The following is a 26,555-nucleotide window of genomic DNA, read 5'->3' as shown; positions in this document are numbered from 1 at the left end:
GTCTCAAAGAACTCTGCGTGATTAAAGGATTCACTGCATCGTGAAAGGGTTCTTCAGATTGATGGAGAGTGTGCTGTAGATGGTTCTATATAGAAGCAAGCTCATACTGAACCAATAGCAGAACCCTTTTCAGAAAGGTTCTATATAGAACTGTCTATAGCACGTTCACCACCAATCTGAAGAAGCTTTCATGATGCAATAAACAATTATGCAGAATTCTTTGAGTGTTTATGGGTCTATATAGAACCATTGTCGTTACTAAAGAACCCTTGAAGAACCATCTTTTTGAGGTGTGTATACGAACAGCAGCTACTCCAAATGAACTCTACTGCTACCAACTCTACTGATGACCCTACAGTGCGCAGCGTTGGCTCACATAGCAAAATTCGCAAATTCATATTTTGGCTATTTAAGGACCTTGTAATTCAGAGGATCTGGCCACATTCAGAGGAACGGTGCACCAAGAACAAATTGGATCACGTTTGGAATCTTTTTGTTTACCACATTAGAGTAATTTCCAAAACTTTGTGTCGCAGAGAAACGCAGGAGTTTCTAACGCTACAGAATGACGAGACCACTTGGGAGACCTATAGGGAAGCTTATGGACACTGACTGTGATGGAGGGGTGCTGAGCTTGACTGGACTGTGACGGTGTGGATTTATAAATCCTCATTAGGGTTCATATCCCTGTGCCTCCATGTTAGTTCATCTGAACCTAAGCCCTCCACTTTGCCCAGTGGTTCAGTGACCGATTTGGTTTTGGATAAATGGGAGATGAGCACCTGTCGGACCTTTCGTTAGTAACTGTGGCACGGTCTCGCTTGATCTCAATCAGGTTTATAGGCAGCCGGCGGACTCAGTAATGTAGTCTAACAGGAGAAGGTAATCGCGACGAAGATGCTCCCTATTTTAACAGATATTTTCTGTATTTTCTCATCTCCTTGCTCAATCCATCAATATTTTGTATAAATCATTTGTTACATAAGGTCACAGATATATTAAACGTTCTCATTGTTTGCAAATTTTGTCTATTTTTTGTCCGAACGTACGTTCGAGAGGATTAGTGCCAGACTTGCCAAACGTCTATTTACGAAACTTCCTTTCGGGCAACTTCTAATGCTAGTTGAGCTTGTATTTGAAGTGTGATGAGTGAACTACTAAACTTTAATGTGCCTATAGTTTATACATAATGAGAGCTATATGTGATATATGTACTAGGTAAAGGTTATTCACTAGATTAAATGCTCATATTTTACGTGGGCCTTATTATATTTGATAGCTTCAGTTTGCAAGACTATGACAAGAGGTCAGAGGTTCAAATCTAGCAATTAATGTTCTCGCACTACGACACCCAGCATGCATTACGGAATGACATCTTACACCCATTGGGAATAATCCCAAAGTCCTTAAAGAAGTCCACTCGTGTAGAGGCTAATGAACACATTTTACCATATTGGCTGTAAATATGTATCAGTGTATGGATTTCGTATGAGCTTATATCCTAGTATAGGCTAAAAATAGTATAAACAAATTCGCAGCCTTGCTTTGCTTTAAGCTTTAGCTCGGCTGTAGCTGCTTTTCTCGCATCTCAGGCAGGAAACTTCCACAGAAGTTTTTATGAAGCTGAAGGCGTCTTCTCATTCACCAGCTTGTTGAATTTTCCCGTTCCACCTTAAATTGTACCTGAGGCGGCACGATATAGCTGCTGCGCCGTTTAAGGTGGAACGGGAAAATTCGATCAAGAAGTTGGCGAATTAATGACTTCAGCTTTGGGATTTCTTAGTGTTTGACAGTTTTTCGTTGGTGATTAATTGTATCAGGATTCCAGCTGCAATCGAGTCCATTCGCCTCCAAATTATCGATGTTCGTCTTAAATCTCTCTCTTTGCCGTTTCGTTGTATACTAGCTAGGCAGTCTGTGCTGGTCTTCAGGATTAAAGGCTGAATTAGCAGTTCTACATTAACTCCAGCGTTTAAGACCGTTTATTGTTAACGGGGCAGATTAAAAAACGGTTCTAACAGTCCACCATCTCTTCTCTGGTCTTTAAACCAGAAAATCTCACTCTAGACGATTGTGGCCGCACTATACAACGACTGTAGCAGTGGTTACGTTTCTGAAGTGCCTCTTTAAGGGTCTGTCTTCACTTTGATGCAGACCTTGACCAACCCAAACTGTGTGTCGTGCAGGTCTTGCCAAACATGTATTTGCGAAACTTCCTTTTTGCGAGTTTCGTAACATGATTTGAGCTGGTATTTATAGCCTGGTGGAAGAACTACTGTGACAGATCAGTCCATCTGTTTCTCTGCGTGCTTTATGCTGTTCTTCAGTGGTCAGGACCCCCACAGAGCAGGTACTATTTGGGTGGTGGATCATTCTCAGCGCTGCAGTAACACTGACGTGGTGGAGGTGTGGTTGTTCCGCTGGAACAAGTGGATCAGATGCAGCAGTGCTTCTGGAGCTTGTAAACATCTCAGCATCACTGCTGGACTGAGAACAATCCACCAATCAAAAATATCCAGCCAGCAGCGTCCTGTGGGCAGCGTCCTGTGACCACTGATGAAGGACTAAATAAGTAATAAGTGATACTGTTTTGATCCCACAACCGGGGAAATTCCACCTCCGCATTTAACCCATCCGTGAAGTGAAACACCACATACACACTAGTGAATACACACACACACTAGGAGGCAGTGAGCACACTTGCCCGGAGCGGTCGGCAGCCCTATCCACGGCGCCCGGGGAGCAGTTGGGGGTTAGGTGTCTTGCTCAATGACACCTCAGTCATGGACTGTCGGCCCTGGGGATCGAACCGGCAACCTTCCGGTCACAGGGCCAGATCCCTAACCTCCAGCCCACGACTGCCCCTAGAGGACGACCAACACAAACTGTGCAGCAGCAGATGAGCTGTCGTCCCTGACTTTACATCTACAAGCTGGACCGACAAGGTAGGAGTGTCTAATAGAGTGGACAGTGAGTGGACACAGTGTTTATAAACTCCAGCAGCACTGCTGTGTCTGATCCACTCATACCAGTGCGACACACTAACACACCACCACCACATCAGTGTCACTGCAGTGCTGAGAATGACCCACCACCCAAATACAACCTGCTCTGTGGGGGTCCTGACCACTGAAGAACAGCATAAAGCATGCAGAGAAGCAGGTGGACTACAGTGGAGCTGATGAAGTGGACAGTGTGTATTACCTTAGCTAGAAAGCAGCCACTTTTTTGATACAGCAGATAAAGTGGATTTAAAGTCGAGTATATTGGCAGGTTTTGTAAAAACTGATGAATTCTACAGAAGTATTGTGTAAGAGTGATGTACCTGCCAGATTAAGCCAAGTAAACGTTTTAACAACTACCGAAAAACGTGCATCATTTAGTTGGCGGCGGAGAAAGCCAATCACGGCACACGTGGGGACGCGGGCCACGCCCTCTATGCGCCCGTTTTGACCAATCAGAAGCGTGTGCTCCGCCGCGTCGTCCCGCCCCTCCCTGCTTCTCCCTTTTCTCGTATGACGTCGCCGGAGCTGCAGGGCTGGGTTTCCATTTTTTGATGCGAGTTTCGGGGGAACAACAATATGGAGCCGGACATGGAGGACAAAACGTTAGAGCTGATGGTAAGCGCTCATGTCTTTGCGGGGGAGTTTTCCCCTTTTTAAAAACCAAAAACAAAACAAGCCAACCTCACATCAGTCCGTAGGAGCCGAAGTGAGGGCCGAGGCTGAAGTTGTCTGCCTATTCGCCAGCTTCTTGTTCGAATTTACCCGTTCCTCCTTAAGTAGTGCAGTAGTTACATTCTAGTGCCTCGGGCAGCGGAATGCAACCGCTGTACTGTTTAAGGTGGAACGGGGGAATTCGAACAAGAAGCTGGCGAATAAGAAGCTGACTTCAGCTTCGTGTCCTTATCGTAATCGATCAGCGTTGAGCTCCTCTGAGAGGACAGACGTTGGGAATGAGGTGTATTTAGAATAGGAAAAGGAAAAGGCGGGGGGGGCAAAAAAACGGGAAGCCAAGTGTCTGTCTAGCTTGTTATATATATAGTCGGAGAGGGCCCTGCCTGCCTGCCTGCCTGTGGACATCCAGCTCCGCTTCAGTTTCTTGTTTTATCTCGGGAAAATATGAGCTATCTTGTATTGCCGGACGATTAAACGCACAGCGGTTAAAGCCTGACGTTTACCGAGTGTGTTCAAGGTTAAAAACCCGTAGGTTAGCCACGCAGGAGCGGAGTTACGGCGACGTTTGTAGAGACTCCCCCCGTCGCTTTAACCAGCCAGCCGGGGCTTCACTGCGGCGCCGCTGCGCCATTATTAGCGGTCAGCCCGCAGCTAACGCTAATGCTAAAGCCTCGCCTTGATTCGTTCCTTCTTTTGAGACCGTGATGGCCTGTGGCTCAAACATATCCCAGTCTTTCAGCCCGAAATGTCGTTCTAGCCTATTCCTTCTCATTTTAGCGCCGTATTAACGCGAGTGTGTCCTGTTAAATGATCCCAGCAGACTTTACGTTAACGCTGCGTAGAAGGAAGCTAACGCGGCTAGCCTGTTAGCTGATAGCTAACCGGTTTAGCCTGGCTACCCTGCCAGATGACGTTGGCTGCATAACCGGTTAATAAATGTGTTAAATTATTTATATCCTGAGGCAAAATATAGGCGGAATTTGTCCGTAAATAAGGCGCGTGTATTTTAAGTTGAAGGGCAGTTCCACCCATCTTTCCGGATTTCTGTAATTCAGCGGTTGAGATGTACACAGAGTCGTTCCGAGTGGTGGTGGTGATGATGGGAACCAGGAGTCACGATGTCTACAACGCAGGTATAGCCGTTTTATTTACCGACCCAAATCACGAGTGGACCTACACTCTATTCTTTTTTAATAGTTTTTTATATGTAGTGTTAAAATAGCCATAAGTCTGAAAACTTCTTTGGGAACTGCTTTGCCTCAGAACACCATTCATGTGTCCCTCCACCAAGAATGGATCAAAATAAACAGACTAAAGACCCGTTTCAGACCAAAAGCTTCATCTCAAAACCCTCATAAACCGACGTTTCAGATCGCAGGCAGTGAATTTATAACCAGTCCCTAACCAGTAACCATAACTTTCTGTGTGGGACATTTTAGAGGTGGACGTCTTGTTCCTATCACCACCACTGTGAACAGTTCTGACTTGGGAGGTTTATCTAGAACCGAGCGATTTCACGCCGAACCACACTCAATGACTTGATATGTTGACCTGAAATTTTGAGAAGTCGGTGGAGTTCCCCTTTTAAGTCGTCCTTAGGACATTAGCAGTCAGATAAGGCTGAGGTTAGGCGTCCACCAGATAACTGCTGTAATATCATGCGTGAATAATCTTCATCTATTAAAATGATCAAACCTAATCCGACATATGGCCTTTTGTGAAGGCTCGTCCTTGTTGTTTAGGTCGTGTGGTGTTGGTTTCCTTCAGATTTAGGGTTCTGTGTCACTGCATATTTACAAAATTCATATTGAAAGTGATCTTTAAGGTCAAACGCGCATCTGATCAGAAATCGAATGAGTCGTAAGGTAAATACAGGTGCTTGGTGCTCTTCTGAATATAGATGTCAGATTTTGTGCCATTTGTAATTGATTGAAGGGAAAATCTCTCTTAAAGGGTGACTCCACCCCTGTTTTCATAAAGTCTACATAATCAAAGGGGTGAAATGTAATAACGGCGCTCAGCGGTTTGGTGTGAAATGCCCCATTCTAGAGAAACGTAGCCAGAATTGTTCACAGCGGTGGTGATGGGAACCAGACGTCTACCTCTAAAAGCTGCCTCACAGAAAGGTAGTGCATGGAGTGGTCATGAAGACGCTGCCTGATGTCGGTTTACAGTAGTTTTGTTATAAAGTTTTGGCGTAAAATGTATTTTTATCTATTTATGGTGGCGGGATACACGCTGCTGGAATTCAAAATAGTCCCTAATATTTTCACATTCACGAACGTTGCGAGTACAAACTCAGAAAAGACACGTAGGTTAACTCGTGGGTTTGTATAGTAAATCAAATGGCTTTATTTGTGCTGTGGTCATTGCGACTCATGGTTTCTATCACCTCCACTGTAAAGAAATGAGTCAGTAAGTTTCTCCACAATGACCCGTTTGGCACCAGACCGCTGCGAATGACCGCTCGCATCTCAAGGACTGAACTATTCAGAAATGTTTTAAACGTGTGGAATCCCCCTTTAATCGGCGTGGTCCTCCTGTACTATGCAGCATCACTTTTTGTCAGTCTCTGCGATATTATGGCATCTGCCCTGGCTGTGGGTTTGCTTCCTGTTGCCATGGATACAGCGAGACGGGTAGGAGTGTGTCCACTCTTGTCTCCGTCAGGAGTGAAACGTCGAGGAGAACTGAGCGTTTCCGTAGATCCGGTAGGGCGCAGACTTGGGCCTCGAGGGGTCGAATGCAGCGTTTTGGAGCTTCACCTGCTCAGACACGCCTGTTAACGCTGGTCCTTACAGGGCCACTCCACCCACTTTTCAGAACATCCGCATAGTTTAATGATCAAATGTGAAGAGAGCCGTTCAGGGTGAGATGCTTTGTTCTGGATAAACTTCAGAAAGTTAGAAATATTCCCAGACATGGAAAAAGCTGGAAACAAAGCGCTTGACCACATAAAACAATGTTTTGTTCATTATATTATGAATATAGTGGATATAATCCTCAATCTATTAAATATGTGGACAACAGTGCTTACATTGCTATTTTAGTGCTGATCTGATTATCTGAAAAGCGACACCACTCCACTGTATGTCAGTGCCACAGTATACTGATGTATACAGTTGTCGCCCGGCACTAATATTTATTAATGTTGTATCAGGTGCGTCTGAAATCATCAGGCTGTGCTGGACTCCAGCTCTCCAGGCCCAAGCTGCGCACCAGGGGTGTAAATATTTGTGCTGATTAAACAAGCTCTCCCTATTACAGTATATGAGGGTGCAGGATACTGGACTTCCTGGACTAGATTTAAGCGTCCTGTGTCCTGCACCTGCTAAGCTGACCTATAAAAGGGTTGGACGTGGACACCGTTACTTTTCGGCAGCTGGCGCGTTATCTAGCTCTTCAGTACTTTATTGGTTTATTATGTTTTAACGCATTATACTGGCTCATGATTGGTGGTCTTTGTCAGATTATAGGCCAGGACTTTTTAAATAACAAGATATAGCAGTTTAACAAAAGCAGCACTGCGGTGTCTGATCCACTCGCACCAGCACAACACACAAACGCACCACCACCACGTCAGTGTTACTGCACTGCTGAGAGCGATCCACCACCCAAATAGTACCTGCTCTATGAGGGTCCATGGGGTCCTGACCGCTGAAGGACAGGGTAAAACGGGGGTGACAAACTGTAACTGTAGAACTACAAAGTGGAGCTGAGTGTAGAAACAAAGAGGTGGTCATAACGTTCTGCCTGGTGTGTGTGTGTGTGTGTGTGTGTGTGTGAGTGAGAGACCTGTAAGTAAACGAGGCTCATTCAGACAGCAGCCCAGGCTGGAACGCTTAACTTCATAGGGGATGGGTGGAGTGAACCTGTGTGAATTGATGTCTGTATGAAAACGCTTTCGATTCTGTGACCTCACAAAAACAGTAAATTCAAGACGAGCTCTTTCTGTGGCTTTATTTCCATGTACGGACTCTCTAGACTGGTGTTCGAACAGCACACATGAGCGTTTAACAGTGTTCGGGTAGTGTGTTAAACGTTTTAGTCCAAAATAGTGAGAATTTCGTTTGCTTTGATTTGGGCCCTTAAAAATGATCAGTGTCTCTTCATTTGATTTGAACACAGCAGTTGCCCTTTACATCATATGAAAATTTCATGCTTAAGAAATTTTAATTTTATTTTTATTTATTTACTTATTTTTAAAACATCTGCTAGTTTGGCTCCTCCCACTCACAGTGAAGTTATAAGGAGTGTTTCAGCCTGGGCTGCTCTGAGTGAGGCGCAATACAGGACAGCCAGTCAGATCAGAAGTCCCTTACAAATATAGTAATAATGATAGTATTAATTTTTGTTTATATCGCGCTCTTTATGTTGGTTGAAGTGCTTGATAGACTGGTGAAGAAGCTTTAACAGTAATACAAGAAATTATGAGTACTGATTTAAAGCCTTGTGAGAAAATGACGGATCAAATGAAAAGATAAACACCAAAGAGATGTGGAGTTTTAATGAAATGCCAAGTGAGCACGGAGCTTGACCGTCTAATAAAAGGTGAACTGAGCTTTACGGAAGGTGTTTGCTGGACGTGCGTATCTGCAGATAACGTGCTGGAACATAAACAGACGCAGTCTGGTGTAAGTGGGTGCTAGGTCGTTTAGAGCCTTCAAAACTAGTAGCAGAACGTCTGTCTTGCGCTATACAAGCAGTTCTTTTTAAATGAGTTCTGTTTGGTTTGTTAGAGTTCATGCTGATGCGTTTTGTACGCGGTGTAGATGTTTTCTTTTAGGAAGTCCATTAAGATCGTTACGGTGATCGACTCTGCTTGGAAGAAATGCTTGAACAAGTTTCTCTGCGTTTGCTTTAGTGTCTGTGTTTACATGCAGGATAAAACGGAGCCCAGAGTCTAAGATCGCACCAGGAAAATCCGTCTTCGGCTGCGTTTACACAGCAGATTTTCTCACCAAATCCGATTTCTTTGTTTGGCTGTTCAGATTCTTTTAAGCGTGATCCGCATGCGACATCAGTCTGAACGGATCAGCTCCCAAACCGACCCGCATGCGCAAAAGAACAGAGCTCTACACGGCTCGTCCGGAGGTGACCAGTCCCGACGGCCAGCGAACGCCGGTCGCTCCCGGAGGTTCACTTCCGGCTTCGCCAGCATCACAGGAGCGAATGTGAAGTTCCAGTGGTGGACAGCTGGGCTCATCACCCACAGTGTGTCAGAGTCGCTGTAAAACGGGTCCGGTATTCGGCCACGGCTGCTTGGTTTTGATGCTGCAGCCTCGTCTCCTCCGGCTGTGTTCGCCCGTTTTGTTCGAAGCCTCTTCGAGCGCGGAGCGGCTGAGATGCGTCTCTTCTAATTCGTTAGTACAGAAACATCAGCCTGATGACGAATTGAGTTGGACTGACGTAAAAGTCACGAGAATTCCCGCCTCACATTTCCGCAGATCGGATACGGATCGGACTGCAGCGCCACATGTGAACACGCCTCACCTCAGATTCGGTGCGTTTTTTTTGCCGTTCGCACTGACCCACATCTGCCTCACACATGAGGAAAGAGGTCGGATTTGGGCCCCTTTTACCTGCTGTGTATCCCGGTTAGTCCTACGGGAAAACGAGAAGTTAGAAAACAGCCAAGATGATCAACACAAGCAGGAAAACCAGCAGTTACCTGCCATATCAGCCAGTACACTTGTACAGTTGTGCTTTAGATGTAATGAGGGACAAGGAGCCGGTCTGATGCAGCCACAGGCCTTTTCAGCTGCTGTTGCCATGTGGTGGCAGCCATATAATCCAGAAACACCCAATCCCAGCGTAAACCATGTGTTAACCCACCATGTGGCACAAGCTTTATGCTTCCTTTGTCATATTTTCCTGGATGAGGCTGTGGACCGAGGCTCGTGTACAGCTGTTGATAGGCTACGCTCACCCACACATACCACCCCCAGCCCGGTCCCCACCCTGCATGCTTCTGTCAGATTATTTACTGTACACAAAGCTGCACCACGGAAAATACATGGCCTTCCTGTCTCTTTATCCACGCCAGCAATAATAAATGTAACACGGCAGAGTTACAGCGGGGGGAGAACGGCTGATAATGGGTTCGTTTGCTGTGCTTAGTGTCACGTTCTGCTTTGTTTTGGTTTGGCTGTTTTAAAGGGCCGATAGAACCTAAAACCGTTTTCTGCCACGCTTTTTAGAAACAGGGCTGTTTGTTGTAGGGGTGGGAAATGTTCCGAGATATTTTGATTTATTGCATCACAGTTTGCTTTCGTGAGCACGTCTGAGTTTCGTCAGTGTTGGAAGTATTTGTTTCCCCAATTTTGCCATTTTTTTCATGTTGTTGCGTCTTTAGAAAACTCCAGTTGCCCTTTAAGTTCAGAGATTTCATGATCAGATGGTCCAAAATTCCCCTGAAAAAGCAGGCTGGTTGGGCCACATTCACTGACCGTTCTTAAGCGTTCTTCAATTTCTTCTTAAAACCAACTTCCACGGTTTTCTTTTTCTTTTACTCACCATCTTAGGAGGGCAGTACTGGTGAATGAAGCCAGTTTTTCCATCCTCTTTTGAAGAGATGAAAGGTTTAGTTCTGACGGTATTCAGTCCTGTGTATTTAGATTTAGGGCGTCGCCGTATGCGAAGTATGTATAGCTGTATACACAGGAAAAGATTCTTCCAGGTTCAAAGCGTCATATTTTACCGCCGCGAGGCGCCTAGGAACCAATCACATACTAATTGGAAAGAGGGGGTCATAGTTTCTGACTGTCAGTATAGCAGTGACCCTTCAACAGCTCAGCATCCATCGACGTCACCAACAGCTCCAAGATAAAGTCACCAGCATCACCAGATCCACACCGTGTGACTTTTTGTGGGGGTACGTTAAGGATAGGCTGAGTTTGGCTATGGCGCTGTTGTCCCTACAGCTGGAGGAGGTTCATATTGAGCACTTGTAAAATTACGTAATAAATCTAATGCTCATTAAAACCATTCACAGTTCACTGCATTGCTCTGTAATCGTTTTTAAGTGGAAAAAATCGTTTTGAAATCTGATTAATCTTTTTGAATTGCCCTGTATAATCATTTTGGAGATGCAAGGTTTTGTAGAAAAGCTCCAAGATGATCGCTTTACTTTCAACGTAGGTCAATGGAACCAGACCCCCCCCCCCCCCCCCCCCCCCAACCCCAAGTTATTTTAGGGCATTTCTTTTAGTCCATTCTTCATGAAATTTACAACCAATGTAAAGTCTAATAGATATTTTCATTTTATGTCAAAAAACTAAACTTTTCTTCCGACAGCGTGTGTGTGTGTGTGTGTGTGTGTGTGTGTGTGTGTGTGTGTGTGTGTGTATGTATATATATATATATATATATATATATATATATATATATATAAAAATGTCACTACTGGTCCATTTCTATCTCTTCTAACTTACCAAACCCTAAAAAAGCAAAACATGATGCATATTGTGAAACATGTCTGGAAGTGTCGTGATACCGTTTTGTCACCCTCTCCTGGGTTTATGCACCATTTGAAGCGATATTGCTCACTCCATACAGTCCTTTTGTCACAAAAACAAACCCGTTTACATGCATCTGCCCGTTCAGTCTGCAGTAGTTCAGTCCCACCCAGTCGGGTTGAAGTAATGAGTGTTTCACCCCAGGCGCAGGGCAGGGCAGCCAGATTGGAGCTAATTTACATATCATTCTTAAAGGCACGGTAACAGTGTCCTGTTTAATTCCAAGAGACTGGAAATTAAGTAAAAGTGAATTATTATATTTTTATGTCAAACTTCACAAATCATACGGCATAAATACCGGGGTGATTTGTTTGATGTCGCTATTTACACGCCCTGGTTTTCATCATGTGCTCATTCACGGCAGTCCTGAAGTAGTGGGGATATATTGGCCTTGGGATTTATTAGAGGTTTTTGAAGTATTTTTGATCAGTATTGGAATAATGTGTGCACTGTAATCTGTGGTGTTGACGAAATACTTCAGAAATGCGCAAGAACTGAAGCGGCTTCCTTTCTGGAAACGTGGTTTGTATGTGGTCAGGGCTTGTGGGGCTGTGGAAGCGTCGCTTCGGTGTAATTATAGACGAGAAAGCAGAACAAAACAAAAGCTTCGTCAGGTGCGAGAGACGTAAACATCGCGATTTTGAGAACGTGGCGATTTTGAGTTGCGTTATTGTCGGAAAGCCAACCGCGTGTTTGATGATTAATGATTAATCATGGCACGTCTTCTCCTTCAGAACACCTCTGTCATGGAGTCCCATACTGGAGACCTGTCCCCAAAGACCACCACAGTATTTAAGGTGAGAAGGGGCCCTCGTCTGATAAACACTTTTACTGTACATACTGGGGGTGTAACAAGTCAATTGGTCTGATCTATTAAGATTGGATAGCAGCACTGCTGTTCTTTGATGGTGCCCACATCTAATGCGCTGGCCACAAACTAATGATAGCCCAAGACTGACGTGCCGTCCATGAGCTTAGTGTTTATTATTGTTAATGTTTGTTGGCTCTTGGTGAACCTTATCTATCAAAATGTTGCTCGTTGTTCTCAGATCACTAATGGTCCTCTGACCAGCTCGAGGAAGAGGCCGTCGGCGGGGAACTACGAGAAGGAGAAGGACGTTTGTATCCAGCTGTTTGACCAGTGGTCTGAGGCTGACCAGGTGGAGTTTGTGGAGCACCTGATTTCACGCATGTGCCACTACCAGCACGGCCACATCAACTCCTACCTCAAACCCATGCTCCAAAGGGACTTCATCACAGCGCTGCCGGGTATCGGTCTCTCTCTCTCTCGCTGTTGTTCTGTCGCTTTCTCTCTTCTTTTATCTTTCGTTCTGTCTTTTATTGTCTGAATTGTTTTTTTTTTTGTTTTTACTTGTTTTTTTTCCTCTTCGCTTTTTTCCCCCTTTCTTTTCTGTTTCTCAATGGTAAACGTGCTTGATGTGCTTTCCATTGTGGAGGCAGCTGTCTAACTAGTCACTGCCTTCTCAAGCAGCTCCTCTTGTTGGGCAGCATTTAACGGAAGATGAACCTTAGTAGGCATCGCGTTCGGGGCGGCGCTTCAAGCCGTTATGCATCATAACTCAGTGCGCTGGTTAACTTGCGCTCAGCTCCGAGTGGAAAGGTGCATCGCCTCAGGACGGCTCTCGTACCTGCAGCAGCTGTTTTCCTGCACTGACAGCGTTTTGGAAATTTGTATGTGAAGAATTGTCGTATTGGCGCCCCATACAAATACAGAAAATCGTGTTTGTAAATCATCTCGATTCATTCACTGTCCTCATCCACCTTAATGAACCTGCTTTATTTCTAACAGACACTATCTGTAATTTTGTACAACATAAATCCAGAAAAAATGATCGCACGCAGCCTGTTAAGCTGGCAAATATGCATTTTAATTCACATATACTCATCTTATGTATGAGCTCTCAGTCTGAAATTTAGCCATCAACATTCATGTAACGCTGATGTGACTGTGATAAACGCAGCGATACCAGACGAGCAGAGCAGGTAAAAATATGCTGGGGGCATTCGTTTTTTTAATACACTCATTTTCTGAAGTTCTTCATCGTCCAGTATTGAATTATTTTTTCATTGTTCAGGGAGAACTTCAGTCTACAGCACTGCCTCCACAGTGTTTTCCCCGTATACGCTGCAAAATTGAGCTGCTTTCAGTCGCCCCTCAGACAGTCGCCCCTCAGCTGCTGTAACGTTCCTGAGGACAGAATTATTTACAGATAAAAACGCTGCTAAACAGTAAACAGCCAGTACTCTCGTCTTAAAGAGCCAGAGCGTTTACACAGCTAGCCCGCTGCTTGAATTATACCACAGGAACGATTTTTAGAGATCTGCATATGCAAATATGTTAAATACTTTACACAAATACGACAATCAGCCGAGACAGTAAAGACAGAAGTGAAGAAATAACTTGGGTTTTTCTGCCGATCGAGGAGTCGAAACGGCCACTTCATCCACCGTGTTTATCAAAGTGACGCAGTGGAGCTCTTGGCCAGTGAGCAGGTGAACAGTGTTGTATACACGCGATGCTGCCTCGAGATTTGGTACCTTAGAAGGCAGCTGCCTTAATCTCCCTTCAGAATGGGACAGCCTTTGCCTCGGGAATGCTGCCTGTTTAGAGAGCTGCCTCCTGATTGGAACGCACCGTGTGTTTATGGATCTGTTTAGAAGCCGTTCTCTTAACTCCGTGTCTTCCTCCTGCGTTCCTGATGCAGCTCAGGGTCTGGATCACATAGCGGAGAACATCCTGTCGTTCCTGGACGCGCGCTCGCTCTGCTCGGCCGAGCTGGTGTGTAAGGAATGGCAGCGCGTCATCTCCGAGGGGATGCTGTGGAAGAAGCTGATCGAGCGTATGGTGCGCACGGACCCGCTCTGGAAGGGCCTCTCGGAGCGACACCAGTGGTGAGAGTTCACAGTACTGACACTGACACACACACTGACACTGACACACACACTGACACTGACACACACACTGACCCTGACACACACACTGACACTGACACACACACTGACACTGACACACACACTGACCCTGACACACACTGACCCTGACACACACTGACCCTGACACACACTGACACTGACACACACTGACACTGACACTGACACACACACTGACAGGAAATAAAGTCTTGCGTTTTTAAGGGGCCAGTTTGTGCCCTCGCTGACTGAAATTCAGGGGCATTTTATACACAAATCAGGCGGCGCGTTCGGAGTACTCACTAGTGATTTAGTCTCAATTGCAGCAAAAAAAACTCCAAGCCAAGTTAAAATCTGGGGGCGAAGTGATGGGCAGAGTTGTTAGTTGTGATTCTGACCTTCATTTATGGTGTTTTTTTTTTTTTTACATTCTGAGGTTGATCTATAACACGTGACTTAAGACCAGCTCAGTCAAATATGCCCACCTGGCTAACAGTGAATGGCAGCTAGTTGGCACCAGTAAGCTTGCTGTCCTTTAATGCTGAACTGTAAATGACACTAAACGGCGACTCATTATCATCAGAGTTATAAACCTTTTTAAGAGAATAGGAATTACACCTTCTTCAGAAGTGCTTCTCGCTGTGGAATCTATATATGAAGGTTTTTAGACCAGGCCAGGATGTGAATTTGGGCACCAGATATGAAAATGGGCTTTTCTCAGTGCTCATCATTCAACATTCCCTCTTCGTTTATTATGGAAATAGTTTTATAAATTCTAAATCTTTGCTTTTAGTCACTGTTTCTGCTTTTTGACCTCTTCTCCAAAATAGTAACGGTAGAGGAGAAAAAAAAACAAAAACAAAACATTTGTAACTAGTAATTTTGGACACTTTGGGCAGTTGGGCAGATTACAAAAAACAAAAATTGAGAAGATTTTGCCCAGACAGTGATGTTTGTTGGTTGTTTTTAATGAGCTTACTTTTTATTTATTTATCTTAATAAAATGTTGTTGTTTATTATAAGTTGTAAAATAATGATATTTAGCGGTGTCAGATGTATTCAAGTATTTTATTCTTATTGTTGGTTTTATTTCATTCATTCATGATTTTTGTAAAACCTTTATTTTTAATTTTTAAAAGTATTTAGTGCGTTAATTTTAAAAATAATTAGTTAATTTGTTTGTGTGTCATGGATTCCAGTTTAATTATCCTGTATTGGCTCACAAGCATCTGTTTAGCTATTGGCTTCTGTTTTGTGACTAGTGTGGCAGATTTACTGTGTGGTTTAATGTAAATGTGCTTTGTTTTTAACAGGGAAAAGTACTTGTTCAAGAACCGCACTACAGAAGTTCCGCCAAACTCGTACTACCGTTCTCTTTACCCAAAAATCATTCAGGACATTGAGGTGAGCGCAGTGGCCATTACACTATTTAGTGCCACTTTCATGTAGTGTGAATATATATATATATATATATATGACACACACACACACAAGCCACTTTATTAGGTAAAGGCTAGTAAAAGGCTGGACCCCCTTTTGCCTTCAGAACTGCCTGAATTCTTCGTGGCAGACTTTCAACAAGGTGTTGGAAACGTTCCTCAGAGATTCTGGTTGGTTATTTGAGTTCCTGTTGCCTTTCTATCATCTGGAACCAGTCTGACCGTTCTCCTCTGACCTCTCACATCAACAAGGCATTTTCGTCCACACAACTGACCGCTCACTGGATATTTCCTCTTTTTTGGACCGTTCTCTGTGAACCCTAGAGATGGTTGTGTGTGAAAATCCCAGCAGATCAGCAGTTTCTGAAATACACAGACCAGCCCGTCTGGCACCAACAACCACGCCACGTTCAAAGTCCCTTAAATCCCCTTTCTTCCCCATTCTGATGCTCGGTCTGCACTTCAGCAAGTCGTCTTGACCACCTCTACATGCCTAAATGCACTGAGCTGCAGCCGTGTGATTGGCTGATTAGCTGTTTGTGTTAACAAGCAATGGAACTGTACCTAATAAAGTGTGTGTGTGTGTGTGTGTGTGTGTGTGTGTGTGTGTGTGTGTGTGTGTACATGTATATATTTGGGCCGTTTCTTTTGGTCCATTCATCATGAGATTTACACCTACGCACACACTCGAATAGATGATTAGAAAACAAATCACAAGAACCACAAAGATAACGTTATCTTTACAATCAGCCTGCTACTGGTGGCTTGAATGACATCAGAGGATTGCATAAGCTGAGGAAAGTAAGGGGGTGTTGGCTTAGAAGGCATTGTGGCATTTGCATACAGGCTACGCAGGTTAAACCATAGGAAAATCATCGAGCTCGATGGTGTTATACAATTATTGAACACAGTGCAGGTCGTGTGTTAAACGTTTGTTGCTGTTTGCAGACCATTGAGGCAAACTGGCGCTGTGGACGGCACAACCTTCAGAGGATCCAGTGCAGATCTGAGAACAGTAAAGGGGTCTACTGCCTCCAGTACGACGACGACAAGATCATCAGCGGCCTCCGAGACAACTCCATCAAGGCAAGTCCTGGTTCGGGGAGGGTTCTGCACGTTAGACATTAGTGTCAGTATTAGTACCATGATCGGCCTTTATTGGGGCATCATGGTCCTTCTGGCTCTTCTTACTGTAATGACCATCAGTAGGAGAATTTAATGACTCCTTATCATCAGGCACGTTTCCAGTGAATCATTGCTGATTGATTTGTCAAGAAGGTCAATAAGTAATTGATTATTATGTAACCAAGTAAACTGTGCTGCGCTCGTTTTCAGATATGGGATAAGCAGTCTCTGGAGTGTTTGAAGATTCTGACGGGGCATACAGGGTCTGTGCTGTGTCTGCAGTATGACGAGAGAGTCATCGTTACGGGGTCGTCTGACTCGACAGTCAGGTGAGTTTTCTACCTTTCTCTCCATGATGCCTAATGGTGTTATAATATCTGTAATATTGCACCCCGACCTGCCTTTTCATCAGGTTTTTCTACACTTGTCCATCTTATCAGCTCCACTTACTGTATAGCTGCACTCTGTAGTTCTACAGTTACAGACTGTAGTCCATCTGTTTCTCTGATACTCTGTTACCCTGTTGTTCAGTGGTCAGGACCCCCATGCACCCCCCACAGAGCAGGTACTGTTTGGGTGGTGGGTCATTCTCAGCACTGCAGTAACACTGACGTGGACAAACTGTGCAGCAGCCGATGAGCTATGGACATCTACAAGGTGGGAGTGTCTAATAGAGTGGACACTGAGTGGACACAGTGTGTTAAACTCCAGCAGCACTGCTGTGTCTGATCCACTCAGACCAGCGCAGCACACACTAACACACCACCACCACAACAGTGTTACTGCAGTGCTGAGAATGATCCACCACCCAAATAATAATACTTTAAAATTTTTCTATCACTTCTGTCGTTTTCTATCGCTGTCGCTTTTTTTTCCTTCCAAATGTGCCTCTCCTTTTCTCCTGAGCGTGCTCCGTTTTGCAGGGTGTGGGATGTGAACTCGGGGGAGGTACTGAACACTCTGATTCACCATAACGAGGCGGTGTTGCACCTGCGCTTCTGTAACGGTCTGATGGTGACGTGTTCCAAGGACCGTTCCATCGCCGTGTGGGACATGGCCTCCCCAACCGACATCAGCCTGCGCCGTGTGCTGGTGGGCCACCGGGCTGCCGTCAACGTGGTCGACTTCGACGACAAGTACATCGTCTCCGCCTCCGGCGACCGCACCATTAAGGTCAGTGAGCTCATATTTTGTCTGCGATTAGCTGTTAATCAGTGCCGGGTAGGAGTGATTCTTCAGGAAATGGTTCAGAGCATCTTGAAATCTCAAGTTTGCTCAGAATCTCTCGTTGTTTTGGTCTGACTGCTGAATACAGATGTGACGGGGGATATTAAAAACAGTGCAGTCTTTTTTTTTCCCCCAGTCTGTTTTTCCAATTAAATAACTTTTTTTTCCTCACTTTCTTTCTCGCTTTCATCTTCCCACTTTCATTCCTCGTATTCCTTCTTTTTTTATTTTTCCACGCTTGGTTTCTTTCAGTTTTATTTCCTTTTTTCCTGTTTTTCTTTTTGCTTTTTGTTTCTTTCTTAGTTTTCCTTACATCGTCTCTTCTCACTTGGTATTGTCACTTTTTTTCCTTTTTGCTCTGTGTTCTGTCTTTCTTGCTTTCTTTAGGTGGCAGATTTTGATATTTTAAAATGCTTGTTATTTAAAACAAAAAAAAACACACCGTATTAAATATAATGGTTGATTTTAGTGATTGTTCCAAAACCAGTGCAGTTAAATCAACACAAATCAACACCTCCGGTGCATTTTTACACCCCTAGTATCTGCTTAAGTTACTGAGACTAAATCAGCATTGCAGTGATTATTAGTCAGTCCAGCAGCCTGTGCTGTGGCACGTATGCAAAAAGTCCAGCAGAGGGCGCAGTGGATCAGCCGAGCTCTTTACCCGGAGTTCATCGAGATCCTCTCCAGGCTGCAGTTTTGACTGGCTGGCTGAGCGGCGGCCAGACTGCGGCCTGTTGGCTCACCTCGGCTGGATCGCGCTCCGTCTCCTGCCCTTCTGTCTTCCAGACACTGGATTTGCGGGCAGTCGGGATTCCAGGAACGCGCAGCAGCCCCGCGCGAGCCCACCCATCGCCCTGGGACCCTCGCCAAGTCATTCTGCGTGGAAAAAAAAAAGTGCACCACTCGGAGCTCCCACCCTCTCAAAACATTCCCCAAATAATAAGGCTGGGCTGTCTGGTGTGTGTGTGTGTGTGTTCGTGTGTTTCACGTGACTCCACACTGTCGGACGCAGCAGCGATGGATGGCGTTTTAAACGTGCCTGACCATTTCTGGCCAAGTTCATATTAAGAGTCTCCAGCTTGATCCTCTGTGGTGGCTGAGGGCTTAAAATAAACACTTTATTAAGTGTGTTTAAGTTCTGATTAAAATCACTGACCACAATTTCCAGTCCTGTTTACTGCCTTCTTTCCCGCAGATCTAAAATCCGATGTTAATTTAGTCACTGTTTCTGTTGAAGCACTGGCCAGTTCAGCAGTGACAAACATCTGCCATCTGTGTCCCAGTAATGACCCCTTTTCCCTTTTTCAGTCACTTGGAATTTTTCTTTTTGATATTTGAGCCAAAATCGAGCTTAAGTGGGCCTGCTCAACATTGTCACAGAGCGCAGCAGCATAATTAATTGCTGACTCTTCCCTCATGTTTTTCTGCTCTCCATCAGTTTTTTCTCTAATTTGTCACTTGTATCTGGGTATATAAGCAAAGACCATTAATATTATTAGTATTATTTTGCCATTAAATCCATGCTCCTCTCTCTTGTAGGTGTGGAGCACAAGCACTTGTGAATTTGTGCGCACTCTGAACGGTCACAAGCGTGGAATCGCCTGCCTGCAGTACAGAGACCGCCTTGTGGTTAGCGGCTCCTCTGACAACACCATCAGGTATGTGTATGCGTGCGCCTGCGTGGCGGAAAATTGTAGCCATCGGGAACAAATGTCTTCTTATATTTGATCTGACTGTCCATTTGCCGCCGCTTGCTTTTTGTTTTATCGCTGTCAGTTCGCGTGTAATGAAATCATCTCGACTTCTGAAGCTCCAACTGCGTTCAGTATGGTGATTTATAGTCTCTGGCTCTGGAGTAAATTTAATATTTGTCCTCTCATGCACCGCTCGGTCTGTCTGCAGGCTATGGGATATCGAGTGTGGTGCCTGTTTGCGGGTGTTGGAAGGACACGAGGAGCTGGTTCGCTGCATTCGGTTCGATAACAAGAGGATCGTGAGTGGAGCGTACGATGGGTGAGGACCACAGTCTCTGCCAGTCAATCGAAAGGCTGTTGAAAGCTTATTACATGTCTTAACACAAGTCTTGTTAGGTTTGTTGACCAATCCAGAGATTCCCAGTGCCGATCGTGGACCTCCCATGTTTGGTTGCTCCAGCTTAGGCTGGGCGTTCACTACATGACTTCTAAAATCTTAACAGATTTCTGAAACGGAGAGTATCGCAAACTCAACCTGAGTTTGTGACTCGATTTTTCTTTTTTTTTTGTCGTGAGGACGCTCGCACTAGATGACGAGTTTGTGCTACGAATAAGAACTCAAACTCCCAGATCTCCTCAGATCACACGACACAAGCAAAGGTAGACTTGCTGGACCTGTTTGTGCTTTTGTGCCCAGCGAAACGCAAACTGGGGAGTAAGATGTGGAGAGAAACGCTGAATCGCAGTGAGAGCTGAGCTGCAAGTATAAAGAGTGACGTGACGTCTAGAACCAGCATAAATATCTGCTGTTATCTGCCTGCATTTTACGCACAGCTCTCATGCCTCCGCTCTCTGTTCAGGCAGTGCTCATCAGTGTTTCTTTGCCCTTTTTTTCCCTATTTTCTAGCTCGTTGAGTAAATCTTTGACCTCCTCATGCTGCAGGACTCCTCAGCGTTTTGAGTCTTAACTAACAGACATGGTTGAGGGCCTCCAATCACTTCCGAGTTCGATCAGAGAGCTCAAGATTCACTCGTTTCCCATCTCCGCTTACCAGCTCCCAGCCTGGAGAATCGTTTCCGGTTGCGGAAATTTGTCGCGAGGGATCAAAATCAGGCAAACAAATAATGTACTGTAGGCCCAGCCTAATCAGCTACTTAAGCCCTGAACTGATGTGGTTAGGAGAGTAAATTAGATTTGCTTCTTAAAGTCTCAACCTGTTTTTTTTTTTTTTTTCTGTGATCTTCAGAATATCAGAATGAATGATTTTGCCCTGCCTTTAAAACGCCTTCTGATTTCTTTGTACATCACCGAACACCAGTGGGCAGGGGAAATATTAACCAATATCATGTTTCACCACCCCCGCCTTTCCTTTGAGAGAGGTCGCTCGGTTAACTCGGGGCGGACCTCCATGATGCGAAGTCTTTTGTGAAAGACGTGGAGGGAACGTGGGTTTTGTTTTCCAGTCCACGCTGACTTCAAATTCAGTTTGTGACGGCCCGAATTTGAAAAAACGTAGACGTGAGCCAGTTTGTCGCGATGGGCAAACAAGTTGGATGGTGTAAATGTCACCCACAGCTTCAAGATGTGCAAAAGTGATTCTTTTTGTCTTGCGATCTGTTTTCTGGAGCAATATGGTTTCATGTGGCAACCTTTTTGATTCATAATTCTGATTTTTTTAAGCAGTGCTCTGCACTAGAAGGCCTAGATGCGAGCAGAGCTTGTTGTCTTCAACTGAAGACTCTGTTGGTCATTTCCTCCGTCAGTATTTCCTAAAGTTTTGCACTTCACATTGTTGCATTTTAACTGCTAGTTTATACCTGCTGTAGCAAATGAATGATGAGGATTTGTTTACTAGCTGATGAGTTTAGTCAGGTGTGTTTTAAACCGAGAAAACAGTAGGTGTGCAGAGCAGAGGGGACACTAAAGTGTAGAAACATTAATAATGCACTTACTCTGTAATCTAATTGTTTTTTTATTTATTTATTTATTTATTTATAAATATGATTGTTAATCTCATACCCTAATGGTTTATAATAGCTGAACAGTCACATTTGTGACTTTGTGACACCCCTTTTTACCACCGTTGTCCACTTGGAAATGTATGATTAGCTGCAAAATATATAGTTTGAGAAGTAACTTCTCTCTTTTTAGAGTTTTCAGGTTTATCCAGTGAGCTGTAGGCAGTGAAGATAAACTAATGGTGTTTAATTGAATAGTGGTGTTTGTGTGGGTGCATAATGGCTTCTGCTGTGTCTGTTTGTGCAGTAAAATTAAAGTGTGGGACCTGCAGGCTGCTCTGGACCCTCGAGCCCCGGCCAGCACTCTGTGTCTGCGAACACTGGTGGTGAGTGACCTCAGAACACACATTGCATACAAAAGCTAAACCTCTGTGTGTCTGTGCACGTCAGGAAATATATGCATATACACTGTTTCTGAAATTATCCAGACTTGCTAATGAGTGAATTCAGCCGCACCCATTGATGACAAGCGCTCAGTTGTGCACACTTGGCTTGTATAATCTCCATAGGAAAGCATTGACCAGTAGACTGAGACACTCTGGAGCAGCTGCACATTAAGGTCTCCATGCCAAGCATGGGCTAGAGCAGGGGTCTTTTAATTAAAAGTTTAATAAGGTCCAGTACGAGACAATATCCTCAAGCAAAGGTCCAGAACATCACGTCTAAGTTGCATCATGATTCAGTGCCATATAGTCTGTAGTGAAGTGCCCTAGTAGGAATAGCAACATCTTATATAGTCAACAGCTGAATATCAAATCCGATGAAGTCCAATTCAGACAATTTCAACAACATTTGTGAGTTTTAGAGCACGCCATGTGGAATAACTGCACTCACTTTCTTCTCTGACTGCTGTTTCTCTCCTCGTCCCTCCCCTGCGTGTGTCACTCACTTGAGTCTCAGTGCTCATCGAAATGCACAGATCTGATTGGCTGAGTAGCGTCACGTGTGATTGGTCTGAGTCTCCCAGGCTGCTAAAGCTACCGTAAAGGCTAGGAAAGCTACCCCGATTTAAAATAGGACCACCCCATCAAAATTTAAAGAATTCATAATTTATCAGTTATAGGTCCAGGTCCGAATAGGACGGCGTCTGGGTCTCAGACTCGGACCATGCTGCCCCCGTTAATGACCTCTGGGATGGGATGAGTCGGAGTGATCCAGAGTAATTGTCCCTAGTCAGTACCAGACGTTACTAATGCTCTTGTGGTTGAAGGCTATCAGCTCCTCACAGCAATGTTCCCACCATCTAGGGTAAAGCCTTCCCCAAAGTCCCAAAGAGCAGAGGCAGTTACTGCTGTTCAGAAAAAACAGTGGCGTCATGTATCTAAGATTTATTTATTTATTTATTTATTTATTTATTTAAAAGACTAACCAAGACCTTAATCTCATTAACCAAAACATTTTGGTCAGTTAAACATTGTGTTGGTCCTGACGTTGCAGGCTAACATAATTTCCTAAAATATGTGAAAAAACACACATGTATTGAATTTAACCTCTGCACTGTGATCTGTTCACTGAACCCTGGAGCCCAGAGTGCTGAAGCTGAAAGTTGATATGGTGACACTAAAGCTGAGTTGTCCTTGTGTCCGTAGGAGCACTCGGGCCGAGTGTTCCGGCTGCAGTTTGACGAGTTCCAGATCATCAGCAGTTCCCATGACGACACCATCCTCATCTGGGATTTCCTGAACGTGTCGTCTAACGGACAAATGGAAGGGCGATCGCCATCACGCACGTACACCTACATATCCAGATAGCAGGTAAGACCGCTTACACATACAGTGTACATGTACAGGCCTGGTGTGTAGCGTCGTGGTCACTTGCATGAAATATTTTAAGTATTTATCTTAAAATGCTTATAGAATTCATGTAAAGGCGTAATTTTATATTTAAATTTTACAAAAAGGATGAACAGAAGTCGTTTAAGGTCAGAGAAAATTCACTTGTTGTTTTTCTGCCCTTAAAATTCTTTTTCACCACAACTTGATTTGATTATTCTTGAATGATTCAGTTTTCAGGGGTTCAGTGTTTTTGGGTTTTTGTACACTAAATACACAAATGTAGCTAAAGGAATTATTTGGGGTATTATTTGCGAATCATGGACATTGACGAGTCCCCCCCCCCCCCTAATTAGAAAGCTCTGTTTGTTCGTTCATTCATATACATGTATTTTTTGGAGGGGTGCTTGACACCTTTGCACATGCACTATACACTATACTAAATATGTGGGCACCCTTCTTTATTAGAGTTCAGGTGCTTCAGCTACTCCTGTATCTAACAGGTGTAAGTCATGTGCAAAGCTGTGCAGTTTCCATACACAAGCATTAGCAGTATAGTGGGAGCTCATTGACTTTAAATGTTGCACTGTCGTGCGACGCCACCTTTGCTGCAAGTCAGATCAAGAGACTTTCTGTCTCTGCAACACTGTATGGACAAAAGCATTGAGACACCTACGCAGTACACCCACAGGAGCTTTTAGGACATCCCATTTGGTCCCCCTTTTTAGCTAAAACGGCTTCCACTGATCTGAAAAGCTTTCTACAATATTTTGTCTGTGTCTGTGGGGAATTTTTGTCCTTTCATCCAGAAGAGCATTTGTGAGTTCAGACTGTGATGTTGGACGGTAGGGCCTGGCTCACAATCTCCATTCTGGTTCATCCCAAAGGTGTTGGGTGGGGTTGAAGTCTGAGGGCCAGTCAAGTTCTTCCACACCAAACTCACTCAGCAAGGCTTTCATGGACATTGCTTTGTGCACTGGGGCTCAGTCATGCTGGAACTTTCTCAGACTGTTCACACAAAGTTGAAAGCATAGAATGTCTTGGTTCTGGTGAAGCTTTACGATTTCCCTTCACTAGAACTAAGGGTTCTAGGCCAACCGCTGGAAAAACACCATAGCATCATACCTCCTCCACCAAACTTTACAGATGGCACAGTGCAGTCAGTCAGGCAGGTAACGTTCTCTTGGTATTCGCCAAACCAAGACTCGTCCATCAGACTGACAGATAGAGAAGCGTGAATAGTCACTCCACAGAGTGTTTCCACTGCTATAGAGGCCAGTGGCGGCGCTTTACACCACTTCATCCGACGCTTGGCATTTTGCCCTCTGATATCAGGCTTGCATGCAGCTACTCAGCCATGTAAAACGAACAGCTCAAACAAAGAAGCAGCTGGTGTTCTCAGAACAGTGGACTGACCACCCCAGAGTCCAGACCTCAACATCACTGAATGTGTTTGGGATTTCTTGATTCATAAAGCAGAAAATGATAAACCAACTTGTACTTCTAAGGCAAAATATCCCTGCAGATTTTTTTGGGAAACTGAAAGTGAGGCTCTAAAATGTTCTTCTGTGTAAATGTTCTGTTTATACTTGTGTTCTGCGTATCTGTAGATCCAAACGTAGTAATATAATACAGTGCGTAATGTGTGGTCACTCAACAGGGCAGCGCTGGAGGCGTGCGGAGTGCGAGAGTGTGTGCGGGGACTGTCCTGATGACCGAGTCTCTGTGGTAATGTGCCAGGATCAGAGGTCGAGGAACGCCACCACCCCCCCTTGACTCACCCATCTCCTTGACTCACCCATCTCTCTCTCTCTCTCTCTCTCTCTCTCTCTCTCTCTCTCTCTCTCTCTCTCTCTCTCTCTCTCTCTCTCTCTCTCTCTCTCTCTCTCTCTCTCTCTCTCTCATATTATATATATTCTGAAGGCCCCTACACACACTCAGCCCAGCTCATCCACAGCAGAGAGGGATGCCATTGAGGAAGAGCATGGAGCTCCGCCCCCACATCTAAAGTGATGGTTGCCCTGCCCCCTGGACCCAAGGACTATATCTATCTTGAATTTTTTTTTTCTTTCTTTTTTTTTTTTTCCACATTTTTTGGTGAAAAGAAGAAAAAAAAAGAAACAGTGGAGGAGAATCTTCCATTGAGGACTGTACTTGCATGAATGAACGAATGATGGGACAGTAGAGCCGGTCAAACCCCCTTTTTTTTCGTCTTTCTTACTTTTTTAAAAAATTCTTTTCCTTTTTTATTTGGGAAATCACATTAATTTCGCTTTCTTTGTGATATTGTACTAATAATTGTAATTCCCCTTTTTCAAATTCTCTTCTCCGATATGTCGCGCTGTCCCTCCATTTCCTGCTAGCTCTAGCTTTATCTTTCTCTCCTCCTCCGTCTTGGTCCCTTTTGCTGTCTGCTTGTCTAGGTTCCGAATGACCCATAACTGATCTGAATTTAGTTGTAAACAGAAATGTCTTGTCTAAAATGGTGTTGTATATTGAAAAGATTTTTTAAAGAAAAAAAAAAACATTATTATTAATAAGAATAAAGTACTTGACTGTGAAGGAGTGTTAACAGGCTGGCGCATCCAGATTGCTTTTGATGCGGATGTGCATTTGCCTGCATGCTTGCCTTTAGGGACGTGTCCGAATGTTGGGATATTCGTTGGTTCGTGAAAGTCGAATAGAAAATGAGGGTTTTTTTTCAGTATGCAGAAGAGCGCGTTTCTAATCTTGTATATTCTCAAAAGAGCTGTGAGCTCTGAACTCTGGAAATGTCCACTAGAGGGCAGTAGAGCCTGTGTCTTTAAGGTTTGGTCAGAGGACTACTGCAGCTGACTAAAGTTCTACCGTACACCTATCGTCTACAGAAAAGTGCAGATGTTTCTGTGTTTTCTTTGTTACCCTGTTCTTCAGTGGTCTGGACACCAGGTATTATTTGGGTGGCGCATCAGTCTCCGCACTGCAGTAACACTGACGTGGTGGTGGCGTTTTAGTGTGTGTTGTGCTGGTATGAGTAGATCAGAAACAGCAGTGCTGCTGGAGTTTTTAACCAGTGTCCACTCACTGTCCACTCTATTAGACACTCCTACCTTGTCAGTCCACCTTGTAGATGTAAAGTCACCTCACTAACACACGTCCACATCAGTGTTAC

General features: G+C 44.4%; 1 protein-coding gene across 1 annotated transcript; it reads left to right on the top strand.

Annotated features, from left to right (window-relative positions):
- The first annotated feature begins 3,475 nt into the window (after positions 1-3,475).
- Positions 3,476-25,976, top strand: fbxw11b (F-box and WD repeat domain containing 11b). Its single transcript, XM_017715173.2, has 13 exons — positions 3,476-3,620; positions 11,929-11,991; positions 12,244-12,463; positions 13,921-14,107; positions 15,439-15,529; positions 16,513-16,650; positions 16,900-17,018; positions 17,613-17,862; positions 19,459-19,577; positions 19,822-19,932; positions 21,880-21,958; positions 23,222-23,386; positions 25,065-25,976. Exons 1-12 carry the CDS (start codon positions 3,582-3,584, stop codon positions 23,381-23,383), a joined length of 1,578 nt encoding a protein of 525 aa, XP_017570662.1. The 5' UTR covers positions 3,476-3,581; the 3' UTR covers positions 23,384-23,386; positions 25,065-25,976.
- Positions 25,977-26,555: the final 579 nt, after the last annotated feature.

This window comes from Pygocentrus nattereri, chromosome 18 (genome assembly GCF_015220715.1).
Source record: "Pygocentrus nattereri isolate fPygNat1 chromosome 18, fPygNat1.pri, whole genome shotgun sequence".
In the NCBI taxonomy this organism is placed as follows: Eukaryota; Metazoa; Chordata; class Actinopteri; order Characiformes; family Serrasalmidae; genus Pygocentrus; species Pygocentrus nattereri.
This window is presented reverse-complemented; position numbering and strand designations above follow the sequence as displayed.

Excerpts from the sequence above, each read along its gene's own strand:
- fbxw11b (XM_017715173.2), top strand. The coding sequence starts at position 3,582 with ATGGAGCCGGACATGGAGGACAAAACGTTAGAGCTGATG. Across the intron at positions 17,019-17,612 it reads TCGTCTGACTCGACAGTCAG|GGTGTGGGATGTGAACTCGG; the intron begins GTGAGTTTTCTA and ends TCCGTTTTGCAG. Across the intron at positions 17,863-19,458 it reads CCGGCGACCGCACCATTAAG|GTGTGGAGCACAAGCACTTG; the intron begins GTCAGTGAGCTC and ends TCTCTCTTGTAG.